The sequence below is a fragment of the Canis lupus genome, chromosome 7 (assembly GCF_011100685.1).
Source record: "Canis lupus familiaris isolate Mischka breed German Shepherd chromosome 7, alternate assembly UU_Cfam_GSD_1.0, whole genome shotgun sequence".
Classification (NCBI taxonomy): Eukaryota; Metazoa; Chordata; class Mammalia; order Carnivora; family Canidae; genus Canis; species Canis lupus.
In genome coordinates this window covers 75,013,910-75,035,490 of record NC_049228.1, presented here as the reverse complement: position 1 = coordinate 75,035,490, position 21,581 = coordinate 75,013,910, and the positions used below count along the sequence as shown (strand labels likewise).

The 21,581-nt window shown below is 43.2% G+C and overlaps 1 protein-coding gene across 12 annotated transcripts in view; it reads right to left on the bottom strand.

The window, feature by feature from the left end:
- MTCL1 (microtubule crosslinking factor 1) overlaps positions 1-21,581 on the bottom strand; it is a 128,332-nt gene that overhangs the window by 9,849 nt on the left and 96,902 nt on the right. For 8 of the 12 annotated variants that reach the window (XR_005362677.1, XR_005362678.1, XM_038543837.1 and 5 more), the window contains 4 exons: positions 15,610-15,837; positions 9,795-10,049; positions 4,529-4,825; positions 2,782-2,813 (listed from right to left, as the gene is read on the bottom strand). Coding sequence is in view for 10 of the 12 variants with exons in the window: in XM_038543837.1 (XP_038399765.1) it covers positions 2,782-2,813; positions 4,529-4,825; positions 9,795-10,049; positions 15,610-15,837 (812 nt within the window). In the remaining 2 variants the exon portion in view is untranslated. The remainder of the gene's footprint in view (positions 1-2,781; positions 2,814-4,528; positions 4,826-9,794; positions 10,050-15,609; positions 15,838-21,581) is intronic. The other 4 variants (XM_038543838.1, XM_038543840.1, XM_038543842.1 and 1 more) reach the window with 1 other exon arrangement.

Below are 21,581 nucleotides of genomic sequence, written 5' to 3'. Positions count from 1 at the left end.
AAGATGCCTGCACACACACACATATACCATGTGGGGGTGAAGATAGGTAAGCTAAAGGAACAGCCAGTTTGGGGTAAGTGCTCCCTGATGGATGTGCATTTGGATGTAGATTCCTCAATATATTAGTGCTTTCACTGAATATATTTCTATTTGGTATGAATTTCCTGACTACCTCCTATAGCCCAGGGTGGGCACCCTAGAGGGTCCAGGATTCTGCAATGCTCAGACAGGAGCTGGCTGGAGCACCCAGGCAGCCTGTCAAGCCCCCCAGGGCAAAGCAGTGGCGGCCAGGAAGGCTTGGGGCTGGCCCTGCCTGTGAGCTTGGACCTGGGCTCTCTGGCTGGGGTGGAGGGGAGGCACCCAGACTGTCTCTGCCACTACACCACTTTTTCATAGGACATCTTGCTATCTGCACACCCCAAACAAGTTTAAACACCTAGGGTTTTTTTTTTTTAAGATTTTATTTATTTATTCATAGACACAGAGAGAGAGAGAGAGGCAGGGACACAGGTAGAGGGAGAAGCAGGCTCCATTCAGGGAGCCCGATGCGGGACTCGATCCCGGGTCTCCGGGATCACACCCCAGGCTGCAGGCGGCGCCAAACCACTGCGCCATGGGGGCTGCCCACACCTAGGGTTTCAGATCAGCACAAGTGCTGCCAGACAGGTCCCAGACAGAGAGTACGTGGGCCGCTCCACTGCACGAACCACTAGCGGTGCTGAGGCCAGGACTGGGGTCTGTGTACCACAGAAGTGGCAAAAAGCTCTGGGTGCCTCTGCCCTCACCCTGGGGACGCATGCTCTTGTGGATACCACTCTGGCATAAAAGAGAGCAGACTACGGATCCTGGTGGGCCTTCTAGCTTGTTATTTCTCACAAGAGGCAAAAGTGAGTGGTATTTTTTTGTTAGAAACCATCTACAAACTCTCCTATGGCCTGATGAATAACGGTAAGCTGGCTCCCAACTAGCACTGAAAATAAAAAGAAATCGAAGGAACAGGTCAATTTATTAAGCTTTCCAGCAAGTGTGATTTCTCTTCTTGCCTCTGGGGCCAAGTCCAGGGGTTGCTGAATTACTAATGAGCTTCAGAATGCTGTTCACTGGGGGCTGGAAGTGCTCTATGGGTACCGAAACCCCAACCCTATCTATATTCCTTGGACACTGCTTGTCTAAGCCCCATTTCTGCCTCCAGGGCTTGGATGGATTTTGTGGAACAGAGGCGTTTTGGGCAGAAAAAGGGGACACATCAGCCTTAGCAGTGGCCAAACCTAAGATACAAAACCAGACACATCTGAAATATGTGCCATTGTGTGAAGGTACAAGGAAGAAAGCATGGAGGGAAGACAGGAAACTTCTTTTTTTTTTTTTTTTTTTTGACAGGAAACTTCTTGAAGCAAGAAGGAGAAGGGGATGGTGGGGATGACACACAAGTACCCCTCTCACCTCAGACATTCTGATATCTAAGTTTTAATAATATTTCTGATATTGTGATGTTTGAGTTCTCATTTCAGTTTAACTTTTCTAAGTATGGATGACTTTTGAAATTAATAGTAGCAATTAAGATAAAAAATAAGAGGCGAGCCTGTTTAGCTCAGTCAGTGGAACGTATGACTTTTGATCTTGGGGTTGTGAGTTCGAACCCCACGTTGGGTGTAGAGATTACTAAAAAAATAAACTTTTTAAAAAAGATAAAAAATCAGAGCTAGTATACCCAGAAGAGCTCTGTGAAGATAGTTAAACTCTGTTGACTGTGTCTGGCATTGCTTTGTTTTATGTGTAGTAACACATTTAAGCTGTAAAGCAATTTAAATGCCTTCTGTCTAAGATGAGGAAACTGAGGCACAAGGTAGTTAGTTACCCAGCTCACCTCAGGGCATATGGCTAGCGAGAGGCAGAAGTGCATTTGAAACCAGGCTCTAGTTCTCGAATGCAGCCTTGGATGGTCTGAGAAAGACCAGTCAAGGCAGAGCCTGAAGGACAGAAACGCACCACACGCATTTGGGATGGTTGTGGATGAACCTGATACAGGGCAACATGGGGAGGAGACAGTGATTCATGGACTTGAAGTTCCTAGGAAAACCAGGGATGAGGCGATCTGGAAACAGCCAATTGCCCTGAGAAGAAGTTTCCTGGGGTGGAAACAGCATGTGTTCATCTATAAAGAAGCATGTGTGTGAGGGTGGGGTGTGTGCGTCGGGGGTTGTGTATGGGAAATCTTTGTACTTTCCACTCAGTTGTATGTTTTTAATGTTTAAATGTAAACAAATCTGTTTAGATGTGTCTTTTCAGATACATCCTATCATATATATTTTGGGTCATATGTGACAACCAGTATCACCAGCATCACTCACTTGGAATTTATTTGTGGTTTACTGCCGGGAAATATTTTAATAAATCCTCCCAGCAGAGCTTTAAATGCACAGTATATGAAATGTCTCATGGCATATCAAGTGGGAGTCTTTCCAGACCAAATGAGACGAGAGGGGTTTCTGTGGACTTTTCAGAAATCACTGAACACAACATTCTTTTATACACACAGTCCACAGCTGTAACTGTCCTCACCATGACACTACCGCCCACACCAGTGCAGCTAGTCTCTGGCCTTTCTTGCTAATAATAGGAAATTCTGTATTTACAAAATCAATCATAATAAAGCCACTACTTATTTAGAAGTGTTACTTTAAGTCCTTTTGAAGACAGTCTTCAGCGACAGGATAGAATTTTAAGACCAAGAGGTTTTAATTTCGGTAGCCTACTACTGTTTTCGTTACTCTTACTTACCTTTGAAGATTTCCCTTGTGATTTTCTTCTTCCTATAAAGAAGAAATAAGATCGTCTGAATCTGTTCATATTGGTTGCCAGGCAGCTTCAATGTGCTAAGTGATTTGTTTTGCTCTTCTGCCATAGGAAAATACCATTTAGAATATACACTGAGGCCAGGTGTTGGTTGGGAATGCTCCTGACCCCCAGCTCTTTGAACTATAATAAAACGAGGACCTGCAGTGTGAGGAGGGACTGCAGCTCCTGCCGTCCAGGAAGGAGCCCATGTGAGTGAGAAAAACTGGCTATATACTTCATCATGAAGGAGGTAGCTCTCCCGTGCTTTCTCAAAGGAAGCTAGTATATGAATTTCAAGGCTGGCTGTTGTAATGACACATACGTGTGTGTGTGTGTGTGTGTAAGAAAGAGAGAGACAGAGACAGAGAGGAGGAGGTGGGGAAAAGGAAGACGTGGCTCCCCATAGAGGAAGTTAGGTGGCTAGGCCCCTTGGTCTAAGCCTCACTTTAGAAGTCGATGCAACCGCCTTTGGCTTGAGCACATTCTCGGTTGTGAGCATTGCCATTTGGAATCAGAGGCGAGCTTATAATGACTTACTGACTTTTGTTCAGGACCCCAGTCACTGTGGACTGGGACCAGGGCAGGCTCCCAACCTGCTTCCTCTCTGCTGTGCAACTGCACCATGGGAGTTGCCAATAGATCAAACAGGGTGGCGCACTAGTGATGTCATGCCACCTGGCCATATACTGCGGAGAAGGCACCTTGCCTCATGGACATCTGGCTGAAGTCTAGCTGCCCCACATTTCAACACTACTTCGCATGAACTCTTAGAAGTCTGTCTCTGGACTGGCTTAGGGACAGGTACAGCAACTGTTAAACCGACTTACATGTAACGATTCCTAAAATCCAACCCAGTTTTAAAACCCAGTTGTAGGGATCCCTGGGTGGCGCAGCGGTTTAGCGCCTGCCTTTGGCCCAGGGCGCGATCCTGGAGACCCAGGATCGAATCCCACATCGGGCTCCCGGTATATGGAGCCTGCTTCTCCCTCTGCCTATGTCTCTGCCTCTGTCTCTCTCTCTGTGTGTGACTATCATAAATAAATAAAAATTAAAAAAATAAATAAATAAATAAATAAAACCCAGTTGTAGAAGGGGAATCACTAGAAAAACCTGACATTGTGCCATGGAAATTTCAGCCCAGAGCTTACTTAGCTCACTGATTTGTTGATCTAATTTTTGTATGGCTTCTAAGTGTTGGGACTTGTTCCCCCCTTCTTTGCACAGTATAAGAATTTATAGCATGTCATTGTTTAGTAATACTATTTCCAGACGTGAGGTACTTTCCTTAGAACAGATTCCTTTTTTGTTACCAGCAAGTTGTTTAGAATCAGAAGGCTGTTATGATTTAAAGAGAGGTTGAAGACCTATACTCCTGAGAATAAACTGTCTCCTCCTGTGTGTTTCATTGGACCAGCTCATGTATGAGACCTTTTGTTTACACGGGACACAGTTCTATGTCTCCAAACTCTCCAAACCTGAAACATGGTGGTAGAGGGAACTGCCTGCAGCACTCACTAGGAGCTTGGGGTCAGGGCCACCAAGCAGAACTCTTGGCACCATGAATTTTTCATGCTTACTCAGCCCAGAGGCTGCGATTTGCAAATCCCAGGCCTGCTGGCCACGTGGACAGGTTTCCTGACAACCCCCTTGGTCCTGCAGCAGTTAACTGGACCCCAAATCCCAGGCCGACCTGGGGGAGGCAGTTCCTGAACTCCCGCTGGGGCTCTCGGGCTGGAGGCTCCTCTGGCTCGTCATCTAGAGACAAGGCGTCCAAGTAGAGGTTTTCCCGTGCTGAACATCTGTCTGATTCCTTCAGCTTGGACAGCGGCCGGTCTTCGAATGGGGTGGAGTCGGTGTCTGCACAGGACCACATCCCCAAGGGACGGGGCATTCGGGGGCTTCCTGGATGGGCAAAGGGGCGGATGGTGCCTTCTTTTTGATCACAGAGGAAACTGCCACTTCTCCGGGGACTGTTTTCTTTCTGCAACTTCAGGGTTTTAAAAATGAAAACAATTAGCCTCACTTTTCTGTATGTGGCTCTCCCTAAGACCACTGCTCCGCCATGATCTGCACTATGCTTGCGTCCATCGGAAAGACTGTGAGAAGCAAATGTTCTTAAAGTTCTGGCCTTAATTTCATAAGTAATACAACATTACAGACGCTTTTACTAAAAAAAATAAAATAAAATCACAATTTTATCTGGACTGGAAAATCTACATTAATCACACACACAAGCCAATTCCTGCTGAGTAGAATATATATATTACTATATACAACATGGTGTACTGTCCACGGGACATTATACATTTATTTTTAAAAAACTGAACATTGTTAAATGACATATTTAGAGCTCTCTTTTATACTTTCAGAACTTAAGGAAAACCATTGGCGATAGCAAACTTCTGAGGGTGAATCTGATTTTCCTCACCAGCAGAGTTTCCTCCTTAGGTCACTATTATTTCCAAGTCCTTTGGAATGAGTCCTGCATATAATCCAAGGGATTGAACTGGGTTGTAACCATAGGGTGTCAGAAACAATTTCTAACTTTGCTTGAGAGGGTTAATTAAACCTTAGCTATCAAGTTAATTCAAGATCTGGTCTGACTTAAAAACAAAAAATAAGCTGCATACTTTAGAGCTAAACCTTTTTTTTTTTTTTTGCCTGACTTGGAAAATTCAGGAAGCAACAGTGGGCAAAACACAGGACCCTCTGGGATTCGGAAGGCCTGAGTTGGAGCCATTGTCCTGTGGCTTGCCGGCTTGCTAGCAGATGTGAAGTTCCCAGCTGTCCCCAGCTCAGTGTTCTCATCTGTAAAATGGGGACAGATGCCTGTTGTAGAGGGGAGGTGTGCAGGGGCCACTGGCCAGACAAGTCCAGCCGGGCGCACTGTTTGTCCATGAGACCCCTGCTCACCCTCCCTGGGGTCGGTGTGCAATACACGCCTTGTTGATTTACAGCTCTAGAACAAACCATGTGGAGCCACTTAGGAAGGGAGCCAGTGTGAAATCACAGGGACAGGCAGGATATGATGAGCAGGGCGGATGCTTACTCCCTAGAGAAGCTGTAATGCACTGCTTTCCCCGGACTCTCCAGACCTTTCCTCACTGCCTTCCTTTTGAAACATGCACAGAAAGCACAGTGGAGGGCTGAGGAGAGTTCCACCTGGGTGTCTCCACTGGGGTTGTTACTGGGTGACATGCTCTCACACTCCACCACATCAGCTGCCCTTCTGACTAAGAAAACTATCTGAAGGGTGAAAGTGACACCCTGGATTTGTTGAAGAAAGATTTTCAGTCCTTAAGGGTTCTACAACTCCCTTGGAAGCATTAATTTACTTCTTAGCCAAGCATCTTTCACAGAATACACCTGTAGGTCTCAAGGGATGCCTTCATCCATGGGCTGGAAGTGAGAGTGGCATGTGCATCATCAGGAACCAAGCCACGTGAAATAAAGGAGACAAAGGACTTTCACTCATTTTTAGTAATTTCTGAGATGGTGGATTATTTGAGAAAGACGGAGATTCAAGTGGCCAGAGCCTAAACGTTAGCCTCTGAGGTGGGGTCACCATCGAATTAGGGAACAAGCTGACCACTCTGAGTTTCAGCTTGGCCCCTCTGATCTCTCCTGTCCCTCAACCCCAAGGCACAGTTCTTCCCAGTTCTCTTCAAGATGCTAAACTGTTTTCTTTAAAACACAAACAAAAACGAACAACAAAAAGGGAAAGCTTTTTATTATGTTCATCTAACGTATGCCAGCGCAATTTAGTTTCAACACATGATCATCTCTAAGCTATTCTGGGCAAGGAATTAAAATGCAAGAATCACACTCGGAGCTGCAAATGCACACCGAGGGTGTGTGTGAAGAGGAGGAAAGAATGACTAAGGAGGAGGGCTTTGAACGAGCACACTTTAGCTCGGCACAGTGGGAATTCAAAAATAAATGCAGGCAGCCAGGAGCAAAACACACTAAAGCTGGTCAGTGTTAGGTTTCCTGAAAACGAACTGGAATGGGTATCTGCTGCTGAGATGCCTCTGGGATGTTGTAATAGAATAATGGGTCCTTAAAAGGATAGGGTTTCCTAGGAGAGTCATTTCAGACCAGCCATCAGCACCTACTGTATTTCCAATCCTGCAGTAGAACAACTTTTACCGCAAATAGAAAAAGAAAAGACTTGCATTTCAAATAATACAGGAAATGATAAACCCTCAACAGTGTCACCTTACCCAAACTGGTCAAAGGAAAAAAAGGTCACCTTGTGGACAGGTTTTAAAAGAATGGCCTTTCAGGTTGTAGAGGCAGCTGATTTAAGGAAGTTGCTGGAAGGAGGCTGGAATGACACATGGTCTTTAGTATGGCGGCGAGTCCTAGATCATCTGCATGTTAACTGGGAATTTAATTCTAAGGAGAAATGTAGTGTGACTCCATAAAAGGTAACTATCGCCCAATCAAATTTGGACTGGGACAAGAGATGCTGATAAGATAGATGACATGTGTTAAGTGACCTTAACCGCATTCCCATAGTCATCCGTCATATAAAATGCCTCATGTGGTACAGAAATTATGTAGGAATTTAATGACACCGGACAAGTATGAAGCATGTGTTCTGAAAGTGGAAAATGGATTTAGTGTTACTTCCTTCACCAACTGTATTATGTTATCACATTCAAGGTTACACGGCTCACCAAGTAGTCAAATATCAAGAGCATACCTTATGAAGAATGTTCACCTGGATTTCTTGTTTATCTATGGAATGTGGAGCTAAAAATTAAATGAATGATAAACAAAATCTATACACATATACACGCTTCAGTCAATTTCCTCTTTTCCAGAGAATGCCTGTAACTGCTTCATCTAATTTTTGGGATCAGGCGCTAAGATTTATAAAATCTTCTTTTAAAATGCTGAATATTTGGGGGAAAAGGCTGGATTTATTTTTAAAAGCCACAACTGCATATCTGAAGCATCATTCACTGGCAGCAAATCCTCTTCTAAAAACAGCAGTGAGATCATTGTACAAAGCCTGTGGGATCCACTGCACAGATTTCAGGAACAGATGAGCGCCTGGAACCCATGTGTCTTGAATCCATTATGCTCAAAGATGTTAACCTTGAGGACTCAAGTTCTTAGGCTATCGGCTCAGCAGAACTGCTATAGTCCTGACACAGAATACTGATGTGAATCAGAAATGGGGTTCAGCACAGGCCCACAGTTACTCTTCAAAATACAGTCTTAAAATGGGGTGATTGCTCCTCCTGAAGAGTCATTAACTCTTCAAAAGTTGATTATCATTGGATGTCCTACTACTTCTTCCTTTACTAGGAGTTGCTCATTCCCAAAAGTAAGACCCTATAAGACTTGCTTAAATTATATCCAAGGTGTGATTTCCAAAAACAAGCCATGATAAGACCAAAGAGCCTCCAGATAACAGGCAAAGTGGACCCCAGAAGGGCATGACAGGGATTATGATGGCCTTACTGTGGTACAGGAGGGACAGACTGCTCACAGAGGGAATGCCAAGAGGGAACCTTCTTGATAACATGGTGCCCGGAGTTACTGAGAAACCAGTTAGCTGAGGCTGGATCTGATAGATCTGTGACCACTTGGCAAACACACGTTTGCTCCTGTAATTTCCACCTAACAACTTATCTGTCCAGTAGAACCTAGGTACACTGGGGATTTAATACAGAAGATTCTTCTCAAATGATGCATCTCTAGGCCAAACAGGAAGTGGCCACCTTTCTTTTGATAGAATTTGGGGAATTTTGAAATGAGCCATATCAAATGTCAATATGGTGACTCAGTTATGTGAGTAATTAAAACTAGGAAGAACTTCCACCCCATTCTATTCTATCTGCAGTGTGCCTTCTTCTCAACAGTTTCTGAGCCAAAGGCTCCTGGCTTTTTATTTTTTATTATTTTTTTAGTTCATTCACCTTCTCTTGCTCCCCTGCAGCATGCAGAAACTAACTGTGGCCATTGCACCTGCCTAACACAGGTATTATGTCTGGTGATGATAGAGCACATTTTTCAAAAAGCTCCCACATAAATGCAGGCAGTATAAGCATTTGTGATAGAGTAAAAAGGTTACTTTTCCTGAAGTCAGTTTCTTATTGATTAATATGTTTCCTTGAGGCCTCATAAATGTATAAGTGTGACAGGCTGAAATAAATGCAAAAATACATATATGCTATGTAAAAATCTAGACAGAGAAGAATTTCAAAACTTCATCAGTTTCATGTGAAAATTTAATTTGTGCATCACTCAGGTGTGACCAATGCAAATGGTCCCAAGTCTGATGTTATGCAGAGAATGATTCTCTGGAAGATAAAAATACAACTCTCCCTCTCCTCCTGAGTTCATCTGGGTGTTTGAATGTTTGTTTAGCTGAAGAGGATGAGCAACCAGCTCCCTCCCCTGACTATGGTCCTACCTAATCACAGCTCAGCAATATCCACAGCAGGTGCAAACAGCCTGATTTCCAACTTAATTCAGCAATTTCTTTACTAAAGGACAGGAATTCCATTCAAGTTGGAGCAGTCACTGTGACCACATCTCTAGGGGGCAAACTTAAAATGTAGTTTGCTTTTTTGGCAGGAATCACCTTACTAGACCTGAAATAATCTCATCTTTCCAGTTTAGTCTTTAAATTCCTTTGACTGTTACCCTGCCCCCCAGCCCTGACCACAGACATACTATACAGATAGACACATACAAGGAAGTTACCTCCAAACTTTGCAACAAAAGGATCTGTGTAATGGAAGGGTAGAGTCTGGGTCTCCAATGCTAGAAATTCTATGACATTTTTCCTCTTCCTCTGGAAGCCTGTGAAACATCCTGATGGAGTTAGGACCTCTAATAGCCTGATTTTTTTTTTTCCTCTAAGTGCTCTTATTTCCAGGTCAGTTTAGTTGTCTGTACTCCCTTCCCTGTTGGTGGGTGCCTGGGTGGTTCCTTACCTGTTCTATTCTCCACAAGAGCTCCTTCTTCTGCTGCTCCCATTCCTGCCGGTCTCTGTCTAGACGGCTAAGAAGTTCCACCTTCTCCCGGCTCCAGTTCTTCTCACTGTGATGGATCTGCCAGCGCAGGTCCATGACCAGGCCATGACTGTCAGTGAGGAGCTTCTGATGCATCTCTCTTTCCTTCTTGAATGCCCCTTTGCTGTCGGTGGAAGAGCATGCTTCTCCCAAATTCTTCTCAGTCTTCTCTTCCAGCTGGCAAGGAAAAAAGGCATAGACCTTAGTTCCTGGCAAATCTTATATTAACAGGTGGAGAAAATCTTAGCATGTCTGCATATCATTCCTGGAAATGTGTTTAAGCCAAGATTGACCAATCTCATGGAAGAAAACAATTCTCATTTTTGAAGTCCTAATTACAAACATCTGATATAGAGAGTCACACAAAACATAAAGCAGGGAGTTCACTTAGCTTCCTGTGTCTGCTTCTTAGCTCCACTTCCTATCTCGGTTACCACCATATCTTGCTTATCCTTCTATAAAGTTCCTTGAGGGCAGGTGCATGTCTGTCCTAAATCCTCAGAGAAACTAGGGATGGAGCAGTGGGGGTACCTACCAGTCTGCAATAAATATCCATTTACCATCCATGAGATTAAATACCAAAGCAAACAAATTAGCAGAAAAATTTCCATCTAGACCTATCCTATGCAAACTGCTGAAAACTGAACAGGACACCCTGGAGGCAGACAGAAAGCCACAGGATACACAGAAGCATACAGACATGAGTGACAGCACACCTCTCCTCTGACACATGTAAGTCAGAGGATGATGGAGTGGCATCCTTCAGGGGCCGAAGGGGGAAACTTGTCAACCTGGATAGACTGCTATGCTCAGCAATAATATCTTTTGAAAATAAAGGGAAAAAAAAGGCTTTTTCAACATATTAAAGTTAAAAAAAAATCATGGCCAGCAGACCAGTGTTTTAAGAAATGATGGATGTTTTCAGGCAGAAGGATCAGGACACTAAGACACTGATGTACACAAAATATGAACACTGGGAATGACATAAGAAATACAAATAAAGCTCATTTCCCCTCTATTTTTAATTGCTTTCAAATATTATTGAGTGTTGGATGCAAAAACAGTTGTAATGTACTGTGTGTTTGTGGAACGTTACATGAAGCAAGCTGTGGCAACAGCAGCAGAGGATGGGAAGAGGGAGTTAGGAGCACACTGTTGCTGTGTAACATGATAGATTTTAGTGAAAGATTGATAAATGTAAAGATGTTTCTTTTTCCTATTCTAGTTCAGCAGACCCCTGGATTTTTACCTATGAACCATGTTACTCCATTCAATTCTTTTTTTTTTTTTGGTATAATATAATTTATTTTTATTTTATTTTTTATAATAAATTTATTTTTTATTGGTGTTCAATTTACCAACATACAGAATAACACCCAGTGCTCATCCTGTCAAGTGCCCCCCTCAGTGCCCGTCACCCATTCACCCCCACCCCCTGCCCTCCTCCCCTTCCATTACCCCTAGTTCGTTTCCCAGAGTTAGGAGTCTTCATGTTCTGTCTCCCTTTCTGATATTTCCCACCCATTTCTTCTCCCTTCCCTTATATTCCCTTTCACTATTATTTATATTCCCCAAATGAATGAGAACATACAATGCTTGTCCTTCTCCGATTGACTTACTTCACTCAGCATAATACCCTCCAGTTCCATCCACGTTGAAGCAAATGGTGGGTATTTGTCATTTCTAATGGCTGAGTAATATTCCATTGTATACATAAACCACATCTTCTTTATCCATTCATCTTTCGATGGACACCGAGGCTCCTTCCACAGTTTGGCTATTGTGAACATTGCTGCTAGAAACATCGGGGTGCAGGTGTCCTGGCGTTTCATTGCATCTGAATCTTTGGGGTAAATCCCCAACAGTGCAATTGCTGGGTCGTAGGGCAGATCTATTTTTAACTCTTTGAGGAACCTCCACACAGTTTCCCAGAGTGGCTGCACCAGTTCACATTCCCACCAACAGTGTAAGAGGGTTCCCCTTTCTCCACATCCTCTCCAACATTTGTGGTTTCCTGCCTTGTTAATTTTCCCCATTCTCACTGGTGTGAGGTGGGATCTCATCGTGGTTTTGATTTGTATTTCCCTGATGGCAAGTGATGCAGAGCATTTTCTCATGTGCGTGTTGGCCATGTCTATGTCTTCCTCTGTGAGATTTCTGTTCATGTCTTTTGCCCATTTCATGATTGGATTGTTTGTTTCTTTGGTGTTGAGTTTAAGAAGTTCTTTATAGATCTTGGAAACTAGCCCTTTATCTGATATGTCATTTGCAAATATCTTCTCCCATTCTGTAGGTTGTCTTTGAGTTTTGTTGACTGTATCCTTTGCTGTGCAAAAGCTTCTTATCTTGATGAAGTCCCAATAGTTCATTTTTGCTTTTGTTTCTTTTGCCTTCGTGCATGTATCTTGCAAGAAGTTGCTGTGGCTGAGTTCAAAAAGGGTGTTGCCTGTGTTCTCCTCTAGGATTTTGATGGAATCTTGTCTCACATTTAGATCTTTCATCCATTTTGAGTTTATCTTTGTGTATGGTGTAAGAGAGTGGTCTAGTTTCATTCTTCTGCATGTGGATGTCCAATTTTCCCAGCACCATTTATTGAAGAGACTGTCTTTCTTCCGGTGGATAGTCTTTCCTCCTTTATCGAATATTAGTTGACCATAAAGGTCAGGGTCCACTTCTGGGTTCTCTATTCTGTTCCATTGATCTATGTGTTTGTTTTTGTGCCAGTACCACACTGTCTTGATGACCACAGCTTTGTAGTACAACCTGGAATCTGGCATTCTGATGCCCCCAGATATGGTTTTCTTTTTTAAAATTTCCCTGGCTATTCGGGGTCTTTTCTGATTCTACACAAATCTTAAAATAATTTGTTCTAACTCTGAAGAAAGTCCATGGTATTTTGATAGGGATTGCATTAAACGTGTACATTGCCCTGGGTAATATTGACATTTTCACAATATTAATTCTGCCAATCCATGAGGATGGAATATTTTTCCATCTCTTTGTATCTTCCTCAATTTCTTTCAGAAGTGTTCTATAGTTTTTAGGGTATAGATCCTTTACCTCTTTGGTTAGGTTTATTCCTAAGTATCTTATGCTTTTGGGTGCAATTGTAAATGGGATTGACTCCTTAATTTCTCTTTCTTCAGTCTCATTGTTAGTGTATAGAAATGCCACTGACTTCTGGGCATTGATTTTGTATCCTGCCACGCTACCAAATTGCTGTATGAGTTCTAGCAATCTTGGAGTGGAGGCTTTTGGGTTTTCGATGTAGAGTATCATGTCATCTGCGAAGAGGGAGAGTTTGACTTCTTCTTTGCCAATTTGAATGCCTTTAATGTCTTTTTGTTGCCTGATTGCTGAGGCTAGGACTTCCAGTACTATGTTGAATAGCAGTGGTGAGAATGGACATCCCTGTCTTGTTCCTGACTCCATTCAATTCTAATGATTTCTAATCCATTCTCTTCCTTGAAGCCAGAATAATCTTTTAAAAATGTCAATCAGGATGCTTTACTTCCATGATAAAATCAGGATTAATGTTTCAATCTTTCACGCATTCTTCTTTTCCTGCATACCTGACCCGGTGCAGCTCCTCAGATATGCTTATTCCTTTGCTCATTATGCTTTTGTTATCTGAAACGTCCTTTCTCTCCTTTTCTATGTACCCCCTCCTATTCATCTTCTGAGACTCATTCTAAGCAGGACTTTCACAAGCAACCCCTCTCTGAGCCCTCAGACTGAGGTGTCTGGCCCACACACCCTTATTTCCTGACAGCACAGTGTGCAGGTCTGGCAGGGCACTCATTACACTATTATAAATTACAGCCCTCGTCTGGATCTCCCATTGCACTGAGAGTCCCTCAAAAAATAATCTTCTTGTTGCTGGATCCTTGGCATCTAGAACAAGGCCTGACTTGAGAGTTAATTAAAGGAATTACAGATTTGGCCATGGAAACAACATGGCCTCCACAGAGATAAAATACTTAACTTCTGATAAATACTTAATTCACCTCTTTTACTTTTAAGTAGAAGAGAGTAAAGATGGGAGTATTATAAATGAACTAGCTTCAGCTCACCTTCATTGCTCCCTGGGCTGCAAATGTTTCAAGAAACTTTTGAATGATTTGGGCGGAAGATGAATCTTTACCTATTACCACCTGGTTTCTAGGTTTGAAGTCCTAATTTTATTTCTTGGTGCCTAGTGATTCTCCCTGAGGCTTGATGAGTAGCACATGTGTGGGTGGATACAGGTTTCTCTAAAACAAAGATGAAATATTTTGAAATTGGCTCATATCAAAGATTAGGCCTCCTTTCTTTAGCTACCCTTAACATTTTTGAAAATATTTAGCTTTCTCCCCCATAAACATATTTTAAAATAGATTTCAAGGCAGCTCACCGGAGAGCATCCTTACTCATTTTTCCTCCACTGCTGACTCTTCAGGCTGTGCACTAAGATAAACAGAGCATCTAGTAAGAATCTTCTACCAGGCAAGTAGGCAGGATTCACAACGGGGTCAGCAGCTCTACCAGCCTGGCCTGATGCTTTGGTTTTGCTACGCTTTGCTGCTTCCTCTGCAGAGAAGACAATGTCTCTACTATACCTGGGACTATAAGTCTGAATCCACTGCTCCCCCTGCCCAGCTGGCAATGCAGTTGAACCTATGAGTACCAAGGGAGCTGTTTTCTTTTGGCATGACAGACACTTTCAGCTTTTATCAAGGCCATTTGGAAGATGTCTCCTTTCTGGGCAATTTCTTTTCTCTTTTCTTTTCTAGCCAATTCATATAAAATTTTAATTACTTTAGGATTTGCCTCAAAATAAGGCTTAGAAAGTCGATGATCAAGGATGTACAGACTTTTCCTCCCATCATGATCAAGGGGCTGAAAGAAACCTGGAGAAACAATCTGAGGGGAGGAGGTGATACTGATTTTAGGGGTTTCCAGGGAGACTCAAGGCAGGAGGTGATCCTGCTTTTAAGGGTTTCCAGGGAGAAAACACTTAGAAAAGAATGTTTCTGGCTACGTCTGGCCTTACAACCATGGCCATGGCCTAAAATTTCCAAGGAGGCTCTGGTCTATTGGGAGGGTGGAGGCAGTACTCCGTTCTTTCCACTCGAGCACTAAAGTCTCCATGATCTGAGATCAGCCACTTCCTCTGGGCCTCCATTTCCTCCTGGGGAAATAAAGACTTGGAAACTGATCAGACTTCTCGGGCATGTAGTGGAAGGCCTACAAACTCTTTTCAGTGTTTGGAGAAATCTAAAGGAATCTAAATGTTTTCCTTTTCCAAAGATAACTGAAGTCACAATCTGCATTTTCTTTGCATCTATCTGAACTAAGTCCATGTGTTCTGATCACCACTTCACCCTGACTGTCCTTTGAGGGGGCTAAATACAGACTTGTTCAAGCAGAATGGGAAAATAAATGCTACTGTCAAAAGGTGCTCAGTGGAGACTGTGTTTCACACTTGGGACAGTGAATAGGAGAGAAGGAGGTGCCTTGGAAAGGCTGGGAAGTTGTGTGAGTGTGTTCTAAGTAGGCTCCAGCACAGGACTTGAACTCATGACCCTGAGATCAAGACCTGAGCTAAGATCAAGAGTCAGACACTTAACCGGCTGAGCCCCCCAGGCACCCCAAGGCTGGGAATTTTAAGGAGACAAAGGCACCCCACTTTCCCCCTGGAGGATCTGAGGAACTGTAAAGATCGCCATGGATCTGAGGAACTGTGCCTTCTCCCCACCTGGCCCAGATGGCAGAGGAGGAGCTGGGGAGACCCAGGACAGACCCCGCAGGCAGGCACCTGTTCCAGGCGGCAGGTAAGTGCAGCCCACTCCACGTCCCAGGCGGCCTTGTCGCTGGCGTACTGCTGCTGCAGCCGCCGCCGTGCATGCTCGTCCTCCCGCAGCTCGGCGCGCAGGTCCTCCAGCAGGCTCTTGAGTGCACTGAACAGCTGCTGGTTTTCCACCACCTGCGGGAGGAAACACAGGGTTGGCTGTGCCACTCATGCAAGGGTATTCTTCAGGGCGTCAAGGTGGTGCTGGGTTGTGCGCAAGGTGCCATCATAATGGGTGCAGAACAAGTGAAAAGTCTGCAGTTAGTGGGATGGAGCCGGGGGGCGGGGGTTCCTATGTTGCCAGCACTTGGACTCCGATGCTGAGACCCCTCAGGGCCTGGTGGGATAGGAGGAGGGGGTCCGGCACTTGGGCCAGAAGCAGGAAGGAGGTAGCTGCAGGAGGGCACCGGGAACCCAGAAACCAGGGCTACCAGAATGCCCCACATGACTTCATACATCCAAAGCTATGCTTGGGGATGCAGATCTGGCAAGACATAAACACCTATCGATGCTGTCATTTTGATACCAGCCATCGAACCAGAAGGGAATAAACACTCTGTGTCTCTTATAAACATTGGATGGTCATACTCTGACTTGGATGGGTAAGTATGGCCACAGGGCAAAGGGCACTGTGAGCTTTAATCAAAGCCAAATGTAAGTGCTTGAGTTGTTCATGAGGGCTTCCTCACGGTCCTGAGATGGAATCACCATGCCCCTCCTTTCTGCTGTACCAACAGCACAAATAACCACACACCTGCTTGATTTCCTGTGCTGCCTGGGGCCACTCCATCACTGCGTGAGTGCATGGGGGACAGATGCAAACTGACCCGCTCCTGTATTTCCAGTGTCTCACACAATGCTCAGCTCATGTGAAGTATGCAAAGAGGTCAGATAAATGAAAAAGGGATTTCTATCACTGATCTGCTTATACCTAATGTAAAAGATTTTATATTTTCTAAAATTCATCCTGCCCTTTGAAAGCCCATTTCAAAACCACGATTACTATCTTAGTATGTCTCAGCATGGGCATGCTTTCAGAAAGGTTCATCCAAGTGAATTAAATACTGAACCAGTTATGGTACCTCGATGATAAAAGCCCCACGAGCTCATCTCTTCCAATCTGATGGAAAACACTGAAAGTGCATCATGAGCTCCCAGCTGCCCTGATCCCAGGACAATCTTGGTTGGTGCATTTACAAGGCAGGGAGAATCAAAGCACTCCCAGTCCTGCTGGAATCAGAATGTCTCAACTTTGGGAACACAGAGCCCCTTGCTCTCAGAGAGACTCCCCTCTGCTTGATAAACCTGTCATGCCAAGGGCAGTAGGACAGTGCCTCCAGCTCTCTTCCACCATGTGGAGGGCCTGTCACGCTCCTAAAACCATCTCATGAATCCCCTAAACACACCTGCATGTAGATAAAAGTGGACAGCCACACTTGGGAAGAATTTAAGATTCTTTGGCTAGCCCTATATTTGGATTTAAATAAAGTTGAATTAGAAAAGAGAAACTCCTTAACACGAGCAGATTTATTCCTGAAAATTCCCCAGTTTTCCCTGTAATTTGTCTGGAGTTATAATATTATATGTGGTAGAAAGGCCTATTTGTTAACATTTATTGCTTTTTGGGTGTTCTTCCCCTTAATCACCAATTTTTACTTTACTAGCTCTGAGACTAAAGCCAGTTAGAGTATAATCCAGTTAGCATTTGCAAGATTCAGCAGCTAGAGAACCTTCTAAAACTGCTACACGTTCCTTCCAACCACCCGAATAAAAGTAAGTTACCACTGCACTCAAAGAGGTGCTCAGGATATGTGTACAACTGTAATTAATGCAGAACATTTTCTTTCAACTCCACACCAAAAGTATTTAAAAATTATATAAGTGGAGGTGAGTGAGAAGAAGTGCTGCAAAAATCTTTTCAGAAATACACATCTCTTTGAGTACAGAATTTGTTTGAAAAACTATATTTTATAGTTGATTTACTTGGTATTTTCATCTTTGGATTTAAAAATTTTAAAACATCACTACTTTTTAATTCAAAGTATTTTAAGCATAAAGTAATGGGAATATTTTGATCTAGTCTGAGTAGTCATGTAATTCTCGCTGAAGAAAAAGCAGAAAACCATGTCATCAGTTCTTGTATGTGATTAATACCTCCCTACAAATCCCACTTTGTGAATGTAGTCAGCCTGAGGGGTTCTTAGCCCCACACCAAATTGCTCAGATAACCTTAGGAGATTTGTGGTCCTCTAAAGCAGGAATTCACATAACAGTCTTTTGCAGACTGAAATTTTGGTTCCTCTGGAAGTAAGTACTTTCTGGCATTAGGAAATATCAGATTAAATAAAATTAAGCCGTAATGTTTTCATGCACATTTGCATCAGAATCATCAACATAATGTGCCATTATCCCAGTATAATATTAATCATCCTGGAATGAGTTCAAAACTTGCTTTGGGATAAAGGTGGCCAAAGGAAGCAAGGGAGTCCACAGAATCGATATTATTGGTACTTGTTATATAATCACCCAGGAACGGCATGTGACATGGCAAGAAGCCAGACTAGTTCTCTGCCATTGGTATAAAACACCAAGGTCTGATGTGCAAATAAAAATGTCTGAAGACTCAGCTGGGCATGATGCTTCTAAACTTTTTTGCATACAAAAAGCCCAGTAATGAAAAGTAATACTAATTGTTTCTAACAGAGGGTGTGTTAGATCAGGTGTGCCAATCACTCAACTACACAACCTTACTTGCATCTCCCATCAATCCTGGGCACATACTATTCCATTTCCTGTGTTACAGAGGAGGAATTAGGGCATGCAGCAACATAGCATAGATAGGGTCTCCTGCTGAGAAGTACAGAGCATGGGCTGCAGTCTGGGTCTGTCCCATCAAGGCTGGACAAAACAAGCCAAGATCTCTAAATTCGGGCATTATACTCTACCCAGGTTCTGTTTTATTTTGTTTTATTATTTTTTTTTAATTTTGCCTTAAAAGAAGCCATCTAAACTCTGGAAACAAATCCCCCCCCCCCCCCCCAATATCAATGGAAATAATATTAGTGAGCCATCCTGAAAGAATGCCTAAAAATTACTTGCCTTACTTTTTCTCCCTGTGAGGGCCATTGCTGGGTAATATTTTGGGTAAAAAGATGAGCCTAATCAAGTTAAGAATGGAATGAAGATTCTCTGGGCCATTTAGAGGTCTTTGGGTTAAAGTCTTGGACACAGAGCTTTCTGAACCTTCTGTGCCAGGGGCCCAATTATGCAACCTTTTAGTTTATATATCTGTTAAATACAGGCCAATTTCAATTAAGAAGACCAATTTTTCAACCTCTCCAAGATCAGCTGGTTGGTCTTCTTGCAAAGAAGCCGGATAAAATGGCCTCACCATTCCCTTTTCCTCAGGCTAAGAGCATTTCAGCCCTTCCAAGCTCATCTCTCTTGGGTGCTTAAAATAATCCCAAAATTGGGATCAGGAGCTTGACAGTGCTATAAAATGTTAAACTTTATAAAAGGTTCAAGGCTGGGCTTCAGCCAGTAAGACTGCTACTCAAATATACAATAAATATTATTAATAGAAAGTGAAAAGGAAGTTTCTGGGAAAGGTAACACACCAAGATATTTGTGATGCAATGCCAGCTATTTGATAAAATCATTCTTGCCTAAGATTTATAAGATAATGTGTTTCATAGTTCTGAGAAAGAGCTAAACTACCATCAACCACTTTGCTTGTATATTGTATATTGACCAGCTGCTGTGGGTTAACCCACAGAAAGCCAGACAACCTCTAATTCCTATTCATGTAGGCTAGCCAGGAGTTCTAGAACGCTATGGTAGCTGTCCCTGACCCCCAACACAGGCATAGTTTCTATTTCATACTTATAAAGAGGGGGACCTCACATCCTATTCAATAAAGTAACTCCTCCACCAGCAAGAGTCCCAAGACAAGTCCTTTACTGTGAGATCAGACAGTAACACATCCAGCAATATCTTAATAAATAAGCCACTTACCATTCTTACTGTCAGTGTTCCACTCAGGTTAATTTTAAGATTCTTTTCTAAAACTACTATCCTCCCACAGATAAAAGAGAATGAGTCACTGAAAACTGACCATGAAAATCCCTGATGGAGGGAGACGAGAGATTCATTTATGTACGAAAATCATTTGTCCTCTAGCTGAGAATACGCCAGGTGATTGGGGGCATGTGGGCTCCAGACAGCAGATCGCCATAATTTTCAGAAAGCTTTCCAAGAATAAATGTGGGTTTGTGAAAGAAGTGATGGACATATATTTAGTAAGTTATAATCCCAAGTTATCAGCCAAAGGATTCAAAGAAATCAGAGCAGGTGTGGTGAAAATCAAGTGACCGGATGGGAATAAATCACTTGTGTGCGAGGTTTAGGGTTTGTTACACACTCAGAAAAGCAGGTCATAAACTGCTGACCATGGCTGATGCTGGGAGGTAGAGAGACCCCTTTCCTGAGTAGCCTCCTAGTACTTGTGGCTCTTCACTCCTATGCCCTTGCTATTTGTGTGGTAACAGAATAAACACAAACACACAGCAAACAGAAAATGTTTCATAACTATAAGCTCTGATCTGGTTCCTTTTATGGAGAGTTGCCTGTCTCCTAGGTGAGGTTATAAAGCTGTAGAGTCTGAAGAATAAATCATGATACAACATACAAAATTGAAGGTAAAAGTGATCCAGGCTCAAGAGGAGAAAAGAAAAGGTTAGGAGATCACATTTCTGATGTATAGGCCTTGTCTGGCAGAAGTGCTCTTTTTGAAAGCTTCTGCATCTTGGGCAAAGCAAAAGCGTGGGCACCAAGGTGAGTTGACATCTGGGAGGCCTAGGGAGCCAAAGGCACTCTATGGGAGAGAGGCTGACTTTTACTGAGGGGAGCTTCTGAAGGCCATAAGCTCTAGATGAGTCCTGGATGTATGAGTGACAAAGGTCCAAAGGAACAGACTCTACTCGGTCCTAGAGCTGGGTCCTGTGGAGACTCTTTAGTGACCAGCTGTAGTTGCAGAGTAACATGAAACATAATTTCATTAGCTCTTACTCTGGATTTTATTTTTAAGATTTTATTTATTCATGAGAGAGAGAGAGAGAGAGAGAGAGAGAGAGAGGCAGAGACACAGGCAGAGGGAGAAGCAGGCTTCCTGCGGGGAGCCCGATGTGGGACTTGATCCCAGAATCATGACATGAGCCAAGGGCAGACACTCAACCACTGAGCCACCTAGGTGTCCCTCTTGCTCTGAATTTTAAATTAGGTCCTATATATGTACACAGGTGCTTTAATAAAGAATATTGTGTCACATCCCTGAGTGAAAAAGTAACTTCTCTTTGAGTAAATTAATCCAATATACAGATTATTAGCTGGTGGAGGCCCAGGGCCATAATCCTGGCACTATAGTCACCTTGCATTAAAAATCTTGATTTCAGGGCAGCCCAGGTGGCTCAGCAGTTTAGCACTGTCTTCAGCCCAGGGTGTGATCCTGGAGACCCAGGATCGAGTCCCACGTCAGGCTCCGTGCATGGAGCCTGCTTCTCCCTCTACCTGTGTCTCTGCCTCTCTATCTCTCTCTCTCTCCTGTGTCTCTCATGAATAAATGAATAAAATCTTTTAAAAAAATCTTGATTTCAAAAAACAAAAAACAAAACAAAATAAATCTTGATTTCAGGAATTACTAGAAAGCATAAAATGCATATGTAGCCTTAGGTCTCAAAAGCTTAATGTAAGTGGCCAGCATCCTGGAGCTCACTGAAAACTATACAGTAAGCTTTTGCATATTTACCAGCTCTTCCAGAAGGCTGGGCAAACTGAAAGTGCTTTCTGTTCTCGAGGACAATTGGGTTGCTATGGCTAGATCG